At 32.8% G+C, this 13,827-nt stretch overlaps 2 protein-coding genes across 3 annotated transcripts in view; one reads left to right on the top strand and one right to left on the bottom strand.

Moving 5' to 3' along the window:
* The window catches only part of LOC134242872 (serine/threonine-protein kinase SBK1-like), a 444,928-nt gene that overhangs the window by 162,542 nt on the left and 268,559 nt on the right, over positions 1 to 13,827 (top strand). The gene's annotated exons all lie outside the window — the stretch shown is intronic.
* LOC134242863 (protein CLEC16A-like) overlaps positions 1 to 13,827 on the bottom strand; it is an 81,304-nt gene that overhangs the window by 10,162 nt on the left and 57,315 nt on the right. For both annotated transcript variants that reach the window (XM_062725020.1, XM_062725021.1), the window contains exon 22: positions 4,439 to 4,694. In XM_062725020.1, the coding sequence (XP_062581004.1) occupies positions 4,439 to 4,694 (256 nt within the window). The remainder of the gene's footprint in view (positions 1 to 4,438; positions 4,695 to 13,827) is intronic.

The following is a 13,827-nucleotide window of genomic DNA, read 5'->3' as shown; positions in this document are numbered from 1 at the left end:
TGGCTCCATCCTCACAACTCACCTTATCAGCAAAGAAAAATTTTTCAAAATGCACACACACATTTCCCAAAATTCAATATAATAGCTACTGCATCTATTTATCTCAAAATGGCACTTGACATTTGATTTGATTCCCTAAAACAATTAAAGAGCACTGAGTTTGGGAAAATGACTAATTGTGCAGAAATTTTTGCATTATCATACTTTAATGGCAGTATATATTTAATGATGCATTTCCTGGAATACACTTAAAGGCTAACGGGAGCTTCATCAAGGCTGACATGTGATTATGATATAACTTTCCGTGCATGGTTTCTGTGAACTTGCCTTGTAAAAGAACAAAACATAATTCTTTCTTTTGAACGGATTTTGCAATAAAATGCCCGGTGCACTTCTAATAGGAAGTTATTAAAGCATCAGATTGTAATCACTTCTTGCACATACCCTCTGTGGTTTAATATTTGGTATCATGTACTACGCAAAAGGGAAGTCAACGTGAGATTTGTCATTTAATACAAAGGGATATATTTTTAAGGCTATAATATTTCATGTTCTAATCCTCAATGGACATAAATTCTCTTTTTCATTTTTAATAAGGAAACCATGACGGAACGATTAATTTTTACACCATCTCAAATATTATCATATTTTTGATCTTGGACATATTTTTCTTCTTCAATTCTAATTTGGAAACCATGAAGGAACAAATATTTCACCCCATTTAATTTCTTTGACCTGATTATCTACTTGACATTCGGCATTTTCCTGTGACCAAGACAAATTGGTTAATTATCATTCAAGGGTAGTTAGGCAATTTGGAAATGTATGGAAATAGAGGCATACAGTTTTTACTGCTGTTTTCTCTGATATTTAACTGTTTTAAAATATATCCTTGCTCATATCTTCGATAGATCCATCTTATCACGTGAAATTTTACTTTGCAAAAAAAATCACATCAACAGAATTTACACAATTTTTTTTTTGTAAAACAATTTCAATACATAAATTGTATTAAAATAAAACAATTTATTAATTAAGGTTTTGGATTTGAGGGTATTTATAAGACTTCCTGCTTTTTTTTTCTTATTGGTGCAGCTTTTACCATGGTGCAACCAAAATGTGTTGCACCCCTAAAATCTGAATCATAACTTTGGTAGGGAAAATTTAATGATGTCTGTGAGGACCATGCACCTCAGTACAACAATCACTGAGATTCCAGACATATCAGGAAACCACATTACATAATTATTCACAATTTGCATTTACATATTTTTAATTAGCCTCAATCTTGGACACCATTTTTCTTCTTCACTTTAATAAAGAAACTTTAAGGAACCATGTTTTTTCACCATTTATTTTATATGACATGTGGTAAATCTATGTGGTGCTCGTTGCATTTGCCAAAATCTACCGAATTGCTTGATGATCATTCAAGGGATATTTGTTAGATAATTTGGATATGTAGGTAAATAGTGGCAGACAATTATTTTGGTTAATTTGCCTGATACTATTTTAACTGACTTTTGAAAAAAAAAAATTCATACTTTGAAGCTTTAAATGTTAAATTTTCACTTGAATACATTTCAAGTATAACTGTCAATAAAATTTCCTGTCAGTCAAAAAGATCACAAACAATATAATAGTACATGCCAATGTCAACAGGTGACAATCAATTCATATTGCCAATACCACGTGATATGAACAATCTGATAGATATTTCAATATGAATCTCAAAAATTTCGTCCCATCATCAAAATTGTAGATAAACAGTTAAAAGTGCAGTTAATGGCATGGAAACTTGGTTAATTGAGAAATGAGGGATTTTAAAAGAAGATATGAATGTGATTCAGTAAGTGATAAATAACACCATGGCTCATGTCTTCACCATATTTCATAATCATATTTAACTAAAGAGAAAGAAAATAGAGTGGACAGCTAGGATATATGATATATTTATGCACAATGGCTGTCATAAGTTGTGAACCTGTCATTTAATTGCAACTATATTAGAATAAAGAGATTGCACTGTGCCTAAAGGTGTCTTGTGTATAATTAGCCATGCAATGCGAAACAAGAGGCCCAGGGGCCACATCTCTCACCTGAGCTAGGAAAAAGCACAAATCAGATCCGAATTAAAAAGTTTACTGAGGGGTTGGGGGGTTGGGAGGGGGTTTGAATTTTAATACTACTTGAGAATGCCTCCATATCAATACTGCATATAAGTTCTTGATAAAGTTCTTGAGAAAAAGATTTTTAAAGATTTTAAATGAGTTCACTACATCTATCCTGGCTTTGCAATGGTTTTTAAAGATTTCTTATATATTCCTATGTAAAACTTTGAGAAGAGGATATTTAAAAAATTTTCCTATATATTCCTACGTAAAACTTTGACCAGCCATTGAGGCCCTGCCCTACCACCAGGGGTCATGATTTGAACAAATTTGAATCTACACTACCTGAGGATGCTTCCACATGAGTTTCATCTTTCCTGGCCCAATGGTTTTGGAGAAAAAGATTTTTAAAAGATACCATTAATTTTTCATTAATTCATAATTATCTCCCCTTGGAAGAGGGCTGATGGCCCTTCATTTGAACAAATGTGAATCCCCTTCACCCAAGGATGCTTTGTGGCAAGTTTGGTTGAAACTGGCCCAGTGGTTCTTCAGAAGAAGATGAAAATGTGAAAAGTTTACAACGACGACAGACAAATTTTGATCAGAAAAGCTCACTTGAGCCTTCAGCTCAGGTGAGCTAAAAAAGGCGTCAATGTAAATTACATCTGGGTCAGAAAACCCCTCCCCTGAGAGATTCATCAAGTAACAACGTTCACTGGTACTGCTTCAAAAAAAATTTAATTGTTCATAACTGGCTTGTAAATACAGGTCAGATCCAACTTCCAAAGCACATCTGGTACTGTTTATCCCGAGTATAATCAAGGCAAGTTCAGGCCCAATAGGTATTTCAGTTACTTGAGAATGATCAACTCTAAAACTTAGATTATCAACTATTTCATCAAAATGCAAGTTTGGTCACCGTGACAGAGAGATTATAATTACTTGGGAATGAATCTGCTTCAATAATTACAATTATAGGACAGTCATAAATCTGTGTGTATATACCTACCGGTAGATGCATCATCCATGCATGTATGGTCCTTCCGATCAGGGCTTTTAGTGCTGTATTAACCACATTATTATTTGCATCATTTTTTATTTGCAATTTGTCAGTTTGCAATCATTTAATAATCAGTTAATATATAAAATTATAAATTATCTCAATACTTTTCTTGTCCTTGGTGGTTAAAATATTTCTTTTAATTGCTACTCTTGACACAATCAACTTAATCGTGTTCAAAACTTTTAGGACTCAAAATCAATATATCAGAATGAAATGATAAAAAAAAATTTTAAGGAAGTTTTCCTTAAGCTTTAGAATTTGGAACTACCATTAACTACAAAAAACAAAGAATAGTAACCCCTATTTGGTCAACTGTTGTTAAGACTCATTATGCCTAAGCTTGAATCATTTCTCATGGAAAAGGCTATACATAGCTGTATTGTAAGAAGACTTACAAGAGTCTTGATACAATATGAATGAGTCCTGAATTTATATATGGAAGTCTGATAGGATTGAGCTATCCATTGTTATTATGCAAGATAGTATTTCTGGGTATCTTAAATGGTCAACACAGATAATTTTATAATTGCTTTAAAATCTTATTGGATGAAATGGTTAACCAAGAAACAAAAGCAATGGATGGATCGATATCTTTTTGCCATGAAAGAAAAAGATGTTATTTAGACAATCTCTCAGTTTGGGAATCTTTTTATCTTAGAATATCTACTTCCTAAAAACAATGTGTGTGGCACATAAGTATACCTTTAAGTCATGAAATGTTTAAATTATGGTCTAACTGGCTTTCAACTCTAAATTCTATGCAAGATTAACTTCTGATCATTTTTCGAAGATATTCTTAATTAAAAATCATAGTACTATTAGATGTTCTTATAGACAAAAAAATCAACACACATTATCAAGACTTTTTGAAAGATATCATAAAATGAAAATCCTTGTATTTTTTTTAATTCTAAAAAAAGAAATTCTTTTCACAGGTATTTTCTTAAGTTCTTAAGAGAAGTAGCAAAAAATTAACCGGCACAATAAAAGTGCAACTGAAATCCTTAACTTAATTCACCTCTTTAAATTATATATGAAATAAGACAATACATTTTCAAACTACACTGCATTTGTCCCAAAGACCTAATGCTGAACCCTGCATGACCAAAAATACTTATCACACGCATTTTTATTCACCACTTCTTGGAAAAAAAATTCAATGTGTTAATGCATACACATAAATGACAACTATCAACAAAGAAACCCCAGGGCGCGTGAGTAAATTAGGTGACCTAGTATATGAAATTAAGGTGACTCTCACCTGGTACCGGCCTTTGTCGACTACTAGAATCTCCCGGAATGTCGATCAACTTCTCAATCATGTGCATTTTGAGTTGTCTGGCTTTTATCCGCCCTTTTGTGAGTCGTTGCTTGGCTGCCATACATCGGATGTGATCATCAAAGATGAACCTGGCATTAAGGAGGGGGACGGGCCGGGTGTGTTGAGAACTGGCCGGTCTGTGGATCGTAATGTGGAGGGACCTACTGTCCTCCTTATCCCCCGTCACTTCCACATCCTAAAAATAGATATCAAAATAAACTTTAAAGTTTACCTATAAATAAAAAATATAGTACAGTGACAGGGAGAAAAAAAAATTCCATTTGTTTTAATTAATAAACATCATTTTACCATTAATTTACTAAACAGTGCTATGGGACATTAAACAAATGGCCAATTTTTTAACCCATCATCTCCATTTGCATGTTTCCTGTCAATTCCTTAGGTATTTGGCAAATATGTTCAATGTCAAACCTGGCCCTACGACCATAAACTTAAGCTATGTTCACTGTATGTGTCTTTTACTATATACTGATACACTGACTTGCTTTTGATGGACTCAATGTATGTGGTACAGTTATCATTACATCATGAACCTAGCAATTGCACATGTTCATAATGATCATAAACGATTTTTTTCATCAACAGCAACATTTGTACATTGCTCATATAATAAGATGATTGCTATGTACTAGGGCTGTATCAATATATCGATATATCGATACGTATCGATATTCAAGAAAAATATCGTATCGAAAATTAACTTCTAATACGTATCGGACAAATAGTTTTTCTTCTAATTCTGTTAAAAAGATGGGAATTTCAATCACCAAAGATTATATTTTACTTTTTTGAATTAAAACTGTTCAGTAATGATATAATTTGTAAGGAAATAACACAGTTTTTATAATTATAACAAAATACAAAGAGAAAATTATTTGAACATGTTGCTTTTACTGTCATGAAAAGTTTTAGTTTGAAGTGTTATTTGTAAAGACAATGAGACAAAAACTTCAAAATGGGTAATAAAACACTTAATTGTTATGAAATTTATGCATTAAAATGATTAACAAGCCCTCTCTGATGGACTTGTCTTAGAATCCAGTATATCGCATATCGCTTTAAAAAATATTGTATCGTATCGTATCGAAATTTTTGGCTCAATACACAGCCCTACTATGTACCCTATTAAACATAGTCTTTCAAGAACCACACTGCCAACCACAAATGTATCTTTTCATTCTGCCTAAAGGTCAACAAGGGAAAAACATGTACAGTTAACTTTTTTCTTTGCCATTTGTGTCAGCCCAGCAGATGTTCTTTATATTCTCAAAGTTAATGAAATATTTACTTCATTTGTTTAAAAATCACTTTCACCTTTAGTTTCACTTAGTACACAGTAATTAACAGGATTCTGAACGTGAACATGTGTAATTAATTAATTTTCATATCCAATGGATTCTAAGTGGCCTTCACTTCAATTCTAGATGCTTAAATCCAATTGTTTTTGTTTTGTCTTTTCATGGAAATTACTCTGGATGTTTCCTAGTTTGGCTTGAGATTTGGATAAGATCACACATTAAGTTAGATTTTATATAGCTTTAAACTTGGAATAATTCACATTAGCAATGAATTTCAGACTAGAAAATCTCTGTGACAATTCCTATTTTTTTCTCTCTCACTATAAAACTGTCAAACAAGTTGCACATGGCAACTTTTACTTGATTTGGCAATCCAATAACGGTGGCAATTTTTACTTGATTTGGCAATCCAATAACGGTATATGAAATCCTTTGCTTTCAGAGACCTTTAACAAACTAAGTACAGTAAAACACACTTATATAATGAAGTGCCAATGATGGAAATTTTGCTTGTTTAATCAGCATAATTCATTAAATCTGTTGATTTAACAATAAATATTCTAAAGTCACAGGGGATGAAAATCACTTTGCTGTATTAAAGTGTTAATTCGATCATTAGAAGTCTGTTCATCATAAGCGTGTTTCACTGTACTTGCAACTATGTCTTTAACTTTATTGACTAGCAAGATGTCAAACTAAATCTTCCTTTTCAGTCATTTCCATTGACTTCATATGTGCACATGTCACTGTACACAGAATTTAAAAATTTTTATTGTTTGAATAAAAGTAAATAAAAAACACCATTCATTTTTGCTTGAGGGGAAAATTAAAATCATAATATTACGGAATGCATTAAATTCCTTATATTATCAAATCTAAAATAGTCAACATGTTCATAATAAAAATAAATTTACCATCCCCATTAAAATTTATTTTCCAGTAATACAGCTAGGGCATAAATAATCATTCCTCAATTGACTTTTCCTGTAATGTTGCATTAAATCTCTAATATTTCAGGTTAATACTGTTTCAAATTATCAACCTCCAACTGCTATTTCTTTGAAATTGTTTTTCACTGAAGTAATATCCCTGCATTGTTTTGTGTAAGAATATGATACTATTTCTAACCTCTGTAATTATGAAACTGATCTGCTCTGAGTGCTTTCCACGAAATTTTTAAAATAATTATTTAATGATATAAACAAAATTAATGCAAAAATTAATACATACGTCCTACAAGCCAATTTTACATTTCTTCAAAATGATTGGCTGGTCCACAACTCTCTGTATAAAAAGCTACCTCTTTTTAATACTGTTATAAAAAATTGTAACAAATGTAAATACATTCTTTTTCTATCATATTAGTTTCATCTAATCAATTTTGTCACAACTATTTCATAGAATTATTTCTTTCCAACTAAGTGACATTTAACAACCTATAACGGTCAGATGAATTTTTCATTACTTTCAAAGAATGATAATATTTTCTAACTAAAAAAAAAAGAAGCAAAGATGTACATGTGCTAAATGCTATCTGGCCTATGGCTTGTGGAGAGAAAAATTGAAGTACATATATGTAATTAAGTGAGATAAAAATAATCAAATTGGTTAGATGTCATATCAAGTCAGAAGATGACAAACCTTGGGATATTCCTTTTTATTTAGTTTTTAAGCTCTCTTAAGGTTTTTACCCCATGATTTTCACTTCCAGTTGATTTTAATGACAAATGTAATACAATTACTGCAAAAAATAGTATGCAATTACATAAAGAGTAAAAACACTTTTCTTAGAGTTATATGTATCAGTTATTTCAATGCATTAATTGATCAAATTATTTGGAATTCTGCCTGGATTACACTAGACTTACATTTGATTATTCTAATAAGGGACATAAAAATTTATCAAATGAGTGATATGCTCTTGATACAGGGATAAATAAGTATGTGATAAAAGGGGGTTCTGCAGAAGAAGAAAATGCTTTACCAACGTTTTGAAAAATAAAGCTAATTTTAACTAAAACACCAATGAAGAAAAGAAGCCCATATGGGTCATGAATGATAAAAACTAATATCCCTTGATAAGAAATATCTGAAAAAGCCAGAAACTTGCTATATCTTCATCCATATTAAATACAGAGCATTAAATTGAGGTTTCATTTAAGAAATAAGATAGGGTAGGGTGGTGTAATTTCGACCACCTGGTTAATTTCGACCGTTCATAAATACCTTAATATATTTTGTTTATGGCGTATAATTGTGTATGTACATTTATATTATGCAGAAAGAAAACATATTTTTGATATATTGTGTCCAAACTAATTTTATTTCCATGAGCGTTATGAAGATCGTTATTGGAAAATTACATCAAAGAATAGGCTTTATCACCCGAAAAAATTACAGACAAGTCTATTTTTTTGCCACTACGGCGAACAATCACCTCAGAAAAATCTTATATGGAAAGACAATCAATGGATATCCCTGAAGTGACATTTATCAAATATTATTTTGAAAATGAAATTAATACCCTTTTAATTTAAAGCATTTAGTTTTTACAAATTAAATTGCAAATCAGCCGAACAGAAATCCGCCAAAGTTATCCCTATATGAATACGGCGTCAGTGGGTTACTTCGACCAATGTAAAATGACGCAATTTACTACCTGTCAGCAGAAAGAATTCATGACTGTCCCGAAAAAAATTTTAGGATTAGAATTATATACATTAATACCTGGTAGAAACTAGTACTACAATAGTGAAAAATCATTTGTTTTATTTACATGCAGTTTAGATGCCTGTACATGTAGATTTGTAGCATGCCTTTACCAATTGGCAAATCGGCGTCACAGACATATCTGGTGCACTCGATGTCTTCGAATTAGGTACATTTTGAAAATTGTCATTTTTTTTTTGGTCATATTTTAACTCGATCTTTTATGCTGTACAGAAGAAAAATTTCAAATTCATGTATTTTTTTTACTACATTGCAGCTGACGCCAATTATTTCCTTTGTATTGGCTCATCGGTTGATAATACCCCGTGTGCGGTCGAAATTACCCAACACACATATCTTGTAAATCAAATGCATTTATTTCATATTATGACCAAAAATATATACAAAATCGATGTAATCTGAAAGATAAAAGGTATTTCGAAGGTACAAAGATCCATTAAAAGTTGTAGCATAACACAACAGTGACATACTTTCACAAATCTTAAGTACAAAAAAATAATCGGTCGAAATTATACCACCCTACCCTATAACCTAAACATGATAAGATGAACCTCATTAGTTCTTGAGAGGAAATTTTGAAGATTTGTTTCCAACACATTACAATATAAAAAGGTGACTTCATATAATTGTGGCCCCATCCTAGGTCCAAATGGGGCAATAATTTCGCTGCATTTCATTTCTGGAAATATGCATAGCATTTACATAAAAATAGACATTTTTAAAATTTCATTTCTGACATTTTTTTTTTCATTTCCGACATAATTTTTTTTTCTTTTCCGGAATTTACCTGTGCAGCAATTCAATGTTTTCTAAGTAAAACAACATAGGTAATCAAAGATTACGAAGCTCACCTCGACGAATGTTATCAGTTTAAGTAATGCAAATCTCACATCATATTTTCTTAATATTTAGTATTCATCCCAAAAAACAATATTCTTGCAAGTTGTGTTTAACCCCTTTCATGGCATATACACATTTCTACGTGTGTAGCGTGAAAAACATGTATAGTGTAAACAAATATTCATAACTGTTAATACTGCAGTAATCAAGGACTTCCAAGTTCATTCGGATTGATCTGTTCCCAAAACTTTAACCTGGTCTCTTGTATAGAAAATATAAGTCAGATCCAGCATCCGAAGCAAGTCTGATAGTGTCCATCTTTAGATGCATCATCATCCATGCAAGTTTGGTGCAAATAGGACTTATTACTTGGGAATGAAAATGTAGGTCAGATCCAGCATCCGAAGCAAGTCTGGTATTGTCTATCCCTTGATACATCATCCATGCAAGTTTGGTTTAGCTAGGGCTTATAGTTACTTGGGAATGAAAAAGTAGATCAGATCCAGCATCCGAAGCAAGTCAGGTAGTGTCCATCCCTAGATGCATCATCCATGCAAGTTTGGTCCAAATAGGGCTTATAGTTACTTGGGAATGAAAATGTATGTCACATCCAGCATCCAAATCTAGTCTGGTAGTGTATCCCTTGATACATCATCCATGCAAGTTTGGTTCAGGTAGGGCTTACAGTTACTTGGGAATGAAAATGTAGGTCAGATCCAGCATCCGAAGCAAGTCTGGTAGTGTCCATCCCTAAATGCATCATCCATGCAAGTTTGGTCCAAATAGAGCTTATAGTTCCTGTGAAATGGACCTGCTCCAAAAACTTTAACCTGGTCACTCATCTGGAAAATATAGGTCAGATCCAGCATCCAAAGCATGTTTAGTAGAGTCCTTTCCTAGATGCATCATCCATGCAAGTTTGGTCCAGGTAGGGCTTATAGTTCCTTGGGAATAGACCTGCTCCAAAAACTTTAACCTGGTCACTCATCTGGAAAATGTAGGTCAGATCCAGCATCCGAAGCAAGTCTGGTAGTGTACATCCCTAGATGCATCATCCATGCAAGTTTGGTCTGGGTAGGGCTTATAATTCCTTGGGAATGGACCTGCTCCTAAAACTTTAACTTGCTCCAAAAACTTTAACCTGGTCACTCATCTAGAAAATGTAGGTCAGATCCAGCATCCGAAGCAAGTCTGGTAGTGTACTTTCCTAGATGCATCATCCATGCAAGTTTGGTTCAGGTAGGGCTTATAGTTACTTGGGAATGGACTTGCTCCTAAAACTTTAACCTGGTCACTCATCTGGAAAATGTAGGTCAGATCCAGCATCCGAAGCAAGTCTGGTAGTGTACATCCCTAGATGCATCATCCATGCAAGTTTGGTCTGGGTAGGGCTTATAATTCCTTGGGAATGGACCTGCTCCAAAAACTTTAACTTGCTCCAAAAACTTTAACCTGGTCACTCATCTAGAAAATGTAGGTCAGATCCAGCATGCGAAGCAAGTCTGGTAGTGTACTTTCCTAGATGCATCATCCATGCAAGTTTGGTTCAGGTAGGGCTTATAGTTACTTGGGAATGGACTTGCTCCTAAAACTTTAACCTGGTCACTCATCTGGAAAATGTAGGTCAGATCCAGCATCCGAAGCAAGTCTGGTAGTGTAAATCCCTAGATGCATCATCCATGCAAGTTTGGTCTGGGTAGGGCTTATAATTCCTTGGGAATGGACCTGCTCCAAAAACTTTAACTTGCTCCAAAAACTTTAACCTGGTCACTCATCTAGAAAATGTAGGTCAGATCCAGCATCCGAAGCAAGTCTGGTAGTGTACTTTCCTAGATGCATCATCCATGCAAGTTTGGTTCAGGTAGGGCTTATAGTTCCTTGGGAATGGACTTGCTCCTAAAACTTTAACCTGGTCACTCATCTGGAAAATGTAGGTCAGATCCAGCATCCGAAGCAAGTCTGGTAGTGTACATCCCTAGATGCATCATCCATGCAAGTTTGGTCTGGGTAGGGCTTATAATTCCTTGGGAATGGACCTGCTCCAAAAACTTTAACTTGCTCCAAAAACTTTAACCTGGTCACTCATCTAGAAAATGTAGGTCAGATCCAGCATCCGAAGCAAGTCTGGTAGTGTACTTTCCTAGATGCATCATCCATGCAAGTTTGGTTCGCTAACGCTAACGCCGACGCCGATGCCGGGGGTATAGCATAAGCTCATCTCGACTTCGTCGAGGTGAGCTAAAAATGGAATTTTAAAAGCATTTATACCAAAATATTAATATATTAAAAAAAACCCATCTATATATATATATATGCATACATATAGCACAAAGTCTAGGTAAAAGAGTTCAATGAGCATAAAACTTTTTCACCACATTTAATGCCAGTGACAGCACCATACTTATGTCAAAGTCACTGATAGATTTACAAAATTGGATTTCAATGATTTATTGATGATTTATTACTTTAATTTTTCATAAGTAAAGTTATCAAATCTATTACTATAGGTGCTACTATGTATTTGAAAAATGTCGGAAATGAAAACAAAGAAATGTCGGAAATGAAAACTAAAAAATGTCGGAAATGAAAAGTGGATAATTATCAAAATTCCGGAAATGAAATGCAGCCAATAATTTAAATATGAATGTTTACTATACAGAGATCATGACCATTTATTTGTTTTGTAGACCCTCTATTTACTGTTAGATATAATTTTGCTAAAGATAGCAGAAACTGCATTGCTAGGCCAAAAATCATTTTGTTTCCTAAATAATCTTAGACATTAATTTGCAATATGTATACATGTATTCTAAGTAAAAAATAATGTCATTTTATTAAATTATACACTGACTTTATCCAAGTTTGATTTTAAACTGCTTAATTCACATTCCATCAGACTAGACAAAAGAATAATACTCTCATATATTGCATAAAATTGTCTGAAAAATCCATAAATTCATTCATCCGACTAGCACAATGCATATAATTATACTACATGTACTAATTTATTGACATTAAATCAATATGTTGCAAAGAAAATATCATGCATGTTGATGTGCAAGCTCTAGATCTTAAAATAAACGTCAAAAACTGACTTTAAGCCATCAAAAACAATTATCTGGGGCTCAGGAAATGGCAAGTACTTAATGGCCATGCATTAATGCTGCAATGAGATTTCCTAGAAAAACTATCAGTTCCTTTCTCTGAAATAGGATTATTCATTCTGCAAGGTCCCAGCCAACAGCAATAGGAAACACATGGGTGTAGCAAACAAAGTCAAATTATAGAGAAGAGTTTTTACAGTAATAAATTGAGCTTTCATTTCTTTGCAAATTGCATGCATATCCTGGTAATATAAGGATAATTTTATGCCCCAAAAATCTGAAATTAAAAATTATGTATTTTATGCATTGATCAGTCAAAGTTTTTTTTACAGGTTTAAGTGTAGGAAAAGATTCCAGTATATAGGGCTTAAAACATTGTAAAACCGATTGAAATAAAAAAATAATTACATCAACTATATTTTGCCAAAAATATATTTAAAAACACAATTACAAAGCTATAACAAGAAATCTTCATTTTTATTTTATAAAAATTTTTTTAAACAGTTTCATTCATTCTAAACAGTGGTGTCTTACAACTGCTAGCTGTCACAGTTTTGCAATCCAAATTAACAGTCTTGATTTTGCAGAAATTAAGTACAGTTAATTCTCGATAAACCGCCACCTTTTGTAATTTAGAAATCATGGCGGTATAACGAATTTGGCGATGAATTGAATTTTCCATCTTTTAGGAGAAAAGACGTAGAGTTCTCGTTCTTAGAAATACCATTTAGCGTTTCTATTCTTATTATCACATGTACATGTATATATAAACATATTTCTAAATTTGAAAATACTTCAAGTAATTGTTTTATGTACAATTTCGCTAAAACAAAGTATTCAGTTATGAAATTAAGACAAGTATATGTGTATGTATGTAAATCTGCTCGTCTGATATTGAAAAAAAAATGCTGGGTCGATCGTCATGATATATTGTCTAAAGTACGTAAAATACGTTCTTGAATAAATTCATTGTATGAAATCATTGTTAATAAAACGTTCACAATTTCTGACTTATAATTATTTTTTAAACAAACCTTGCATTGTTTTTAAAAGCAGAGATCATCAAAATAATATCGTTATCGGCGTACTTTTTTCGTGGCGAAGCCTTGACTAAATGATTTTATTAAAATTATTCTAACAGTTCATGTTAAAATCATTGTTTACTTAATTGCATGTACCTTGATTGGCTTTGCATGCTTTATAACAGGGATAGCGTCAACCAATTAGACGCGCTTCACTGACCACATACACCTGTGGCGGTATTATCGAGATAATTGACACTTAAAAATGGACGTTTGTTGTGAAAACAGGGTGGCGGATGGCGGTATGCGAATTT

Source organism: Saccostrea cucullata, unplaced genomic scaffold (assembly GCF_032062105.1).
Source record: "Saccostrea cucullata isolate Sc308-1 unplaced genomic scaffold, CSIRO_AGI_Scuc_v1 ctg191, whole genome shotgun sequence".
Taxonomy (NCBI): Eukaryota; Metazoa; Mollusca; class Bivalvia; order Ostreida; family Ostreidae; genus Saccostrea; species Saccostrea cuccullata.
This window is presented reverse-complemented; position numbering and strand designations above follow the sequence as displayed.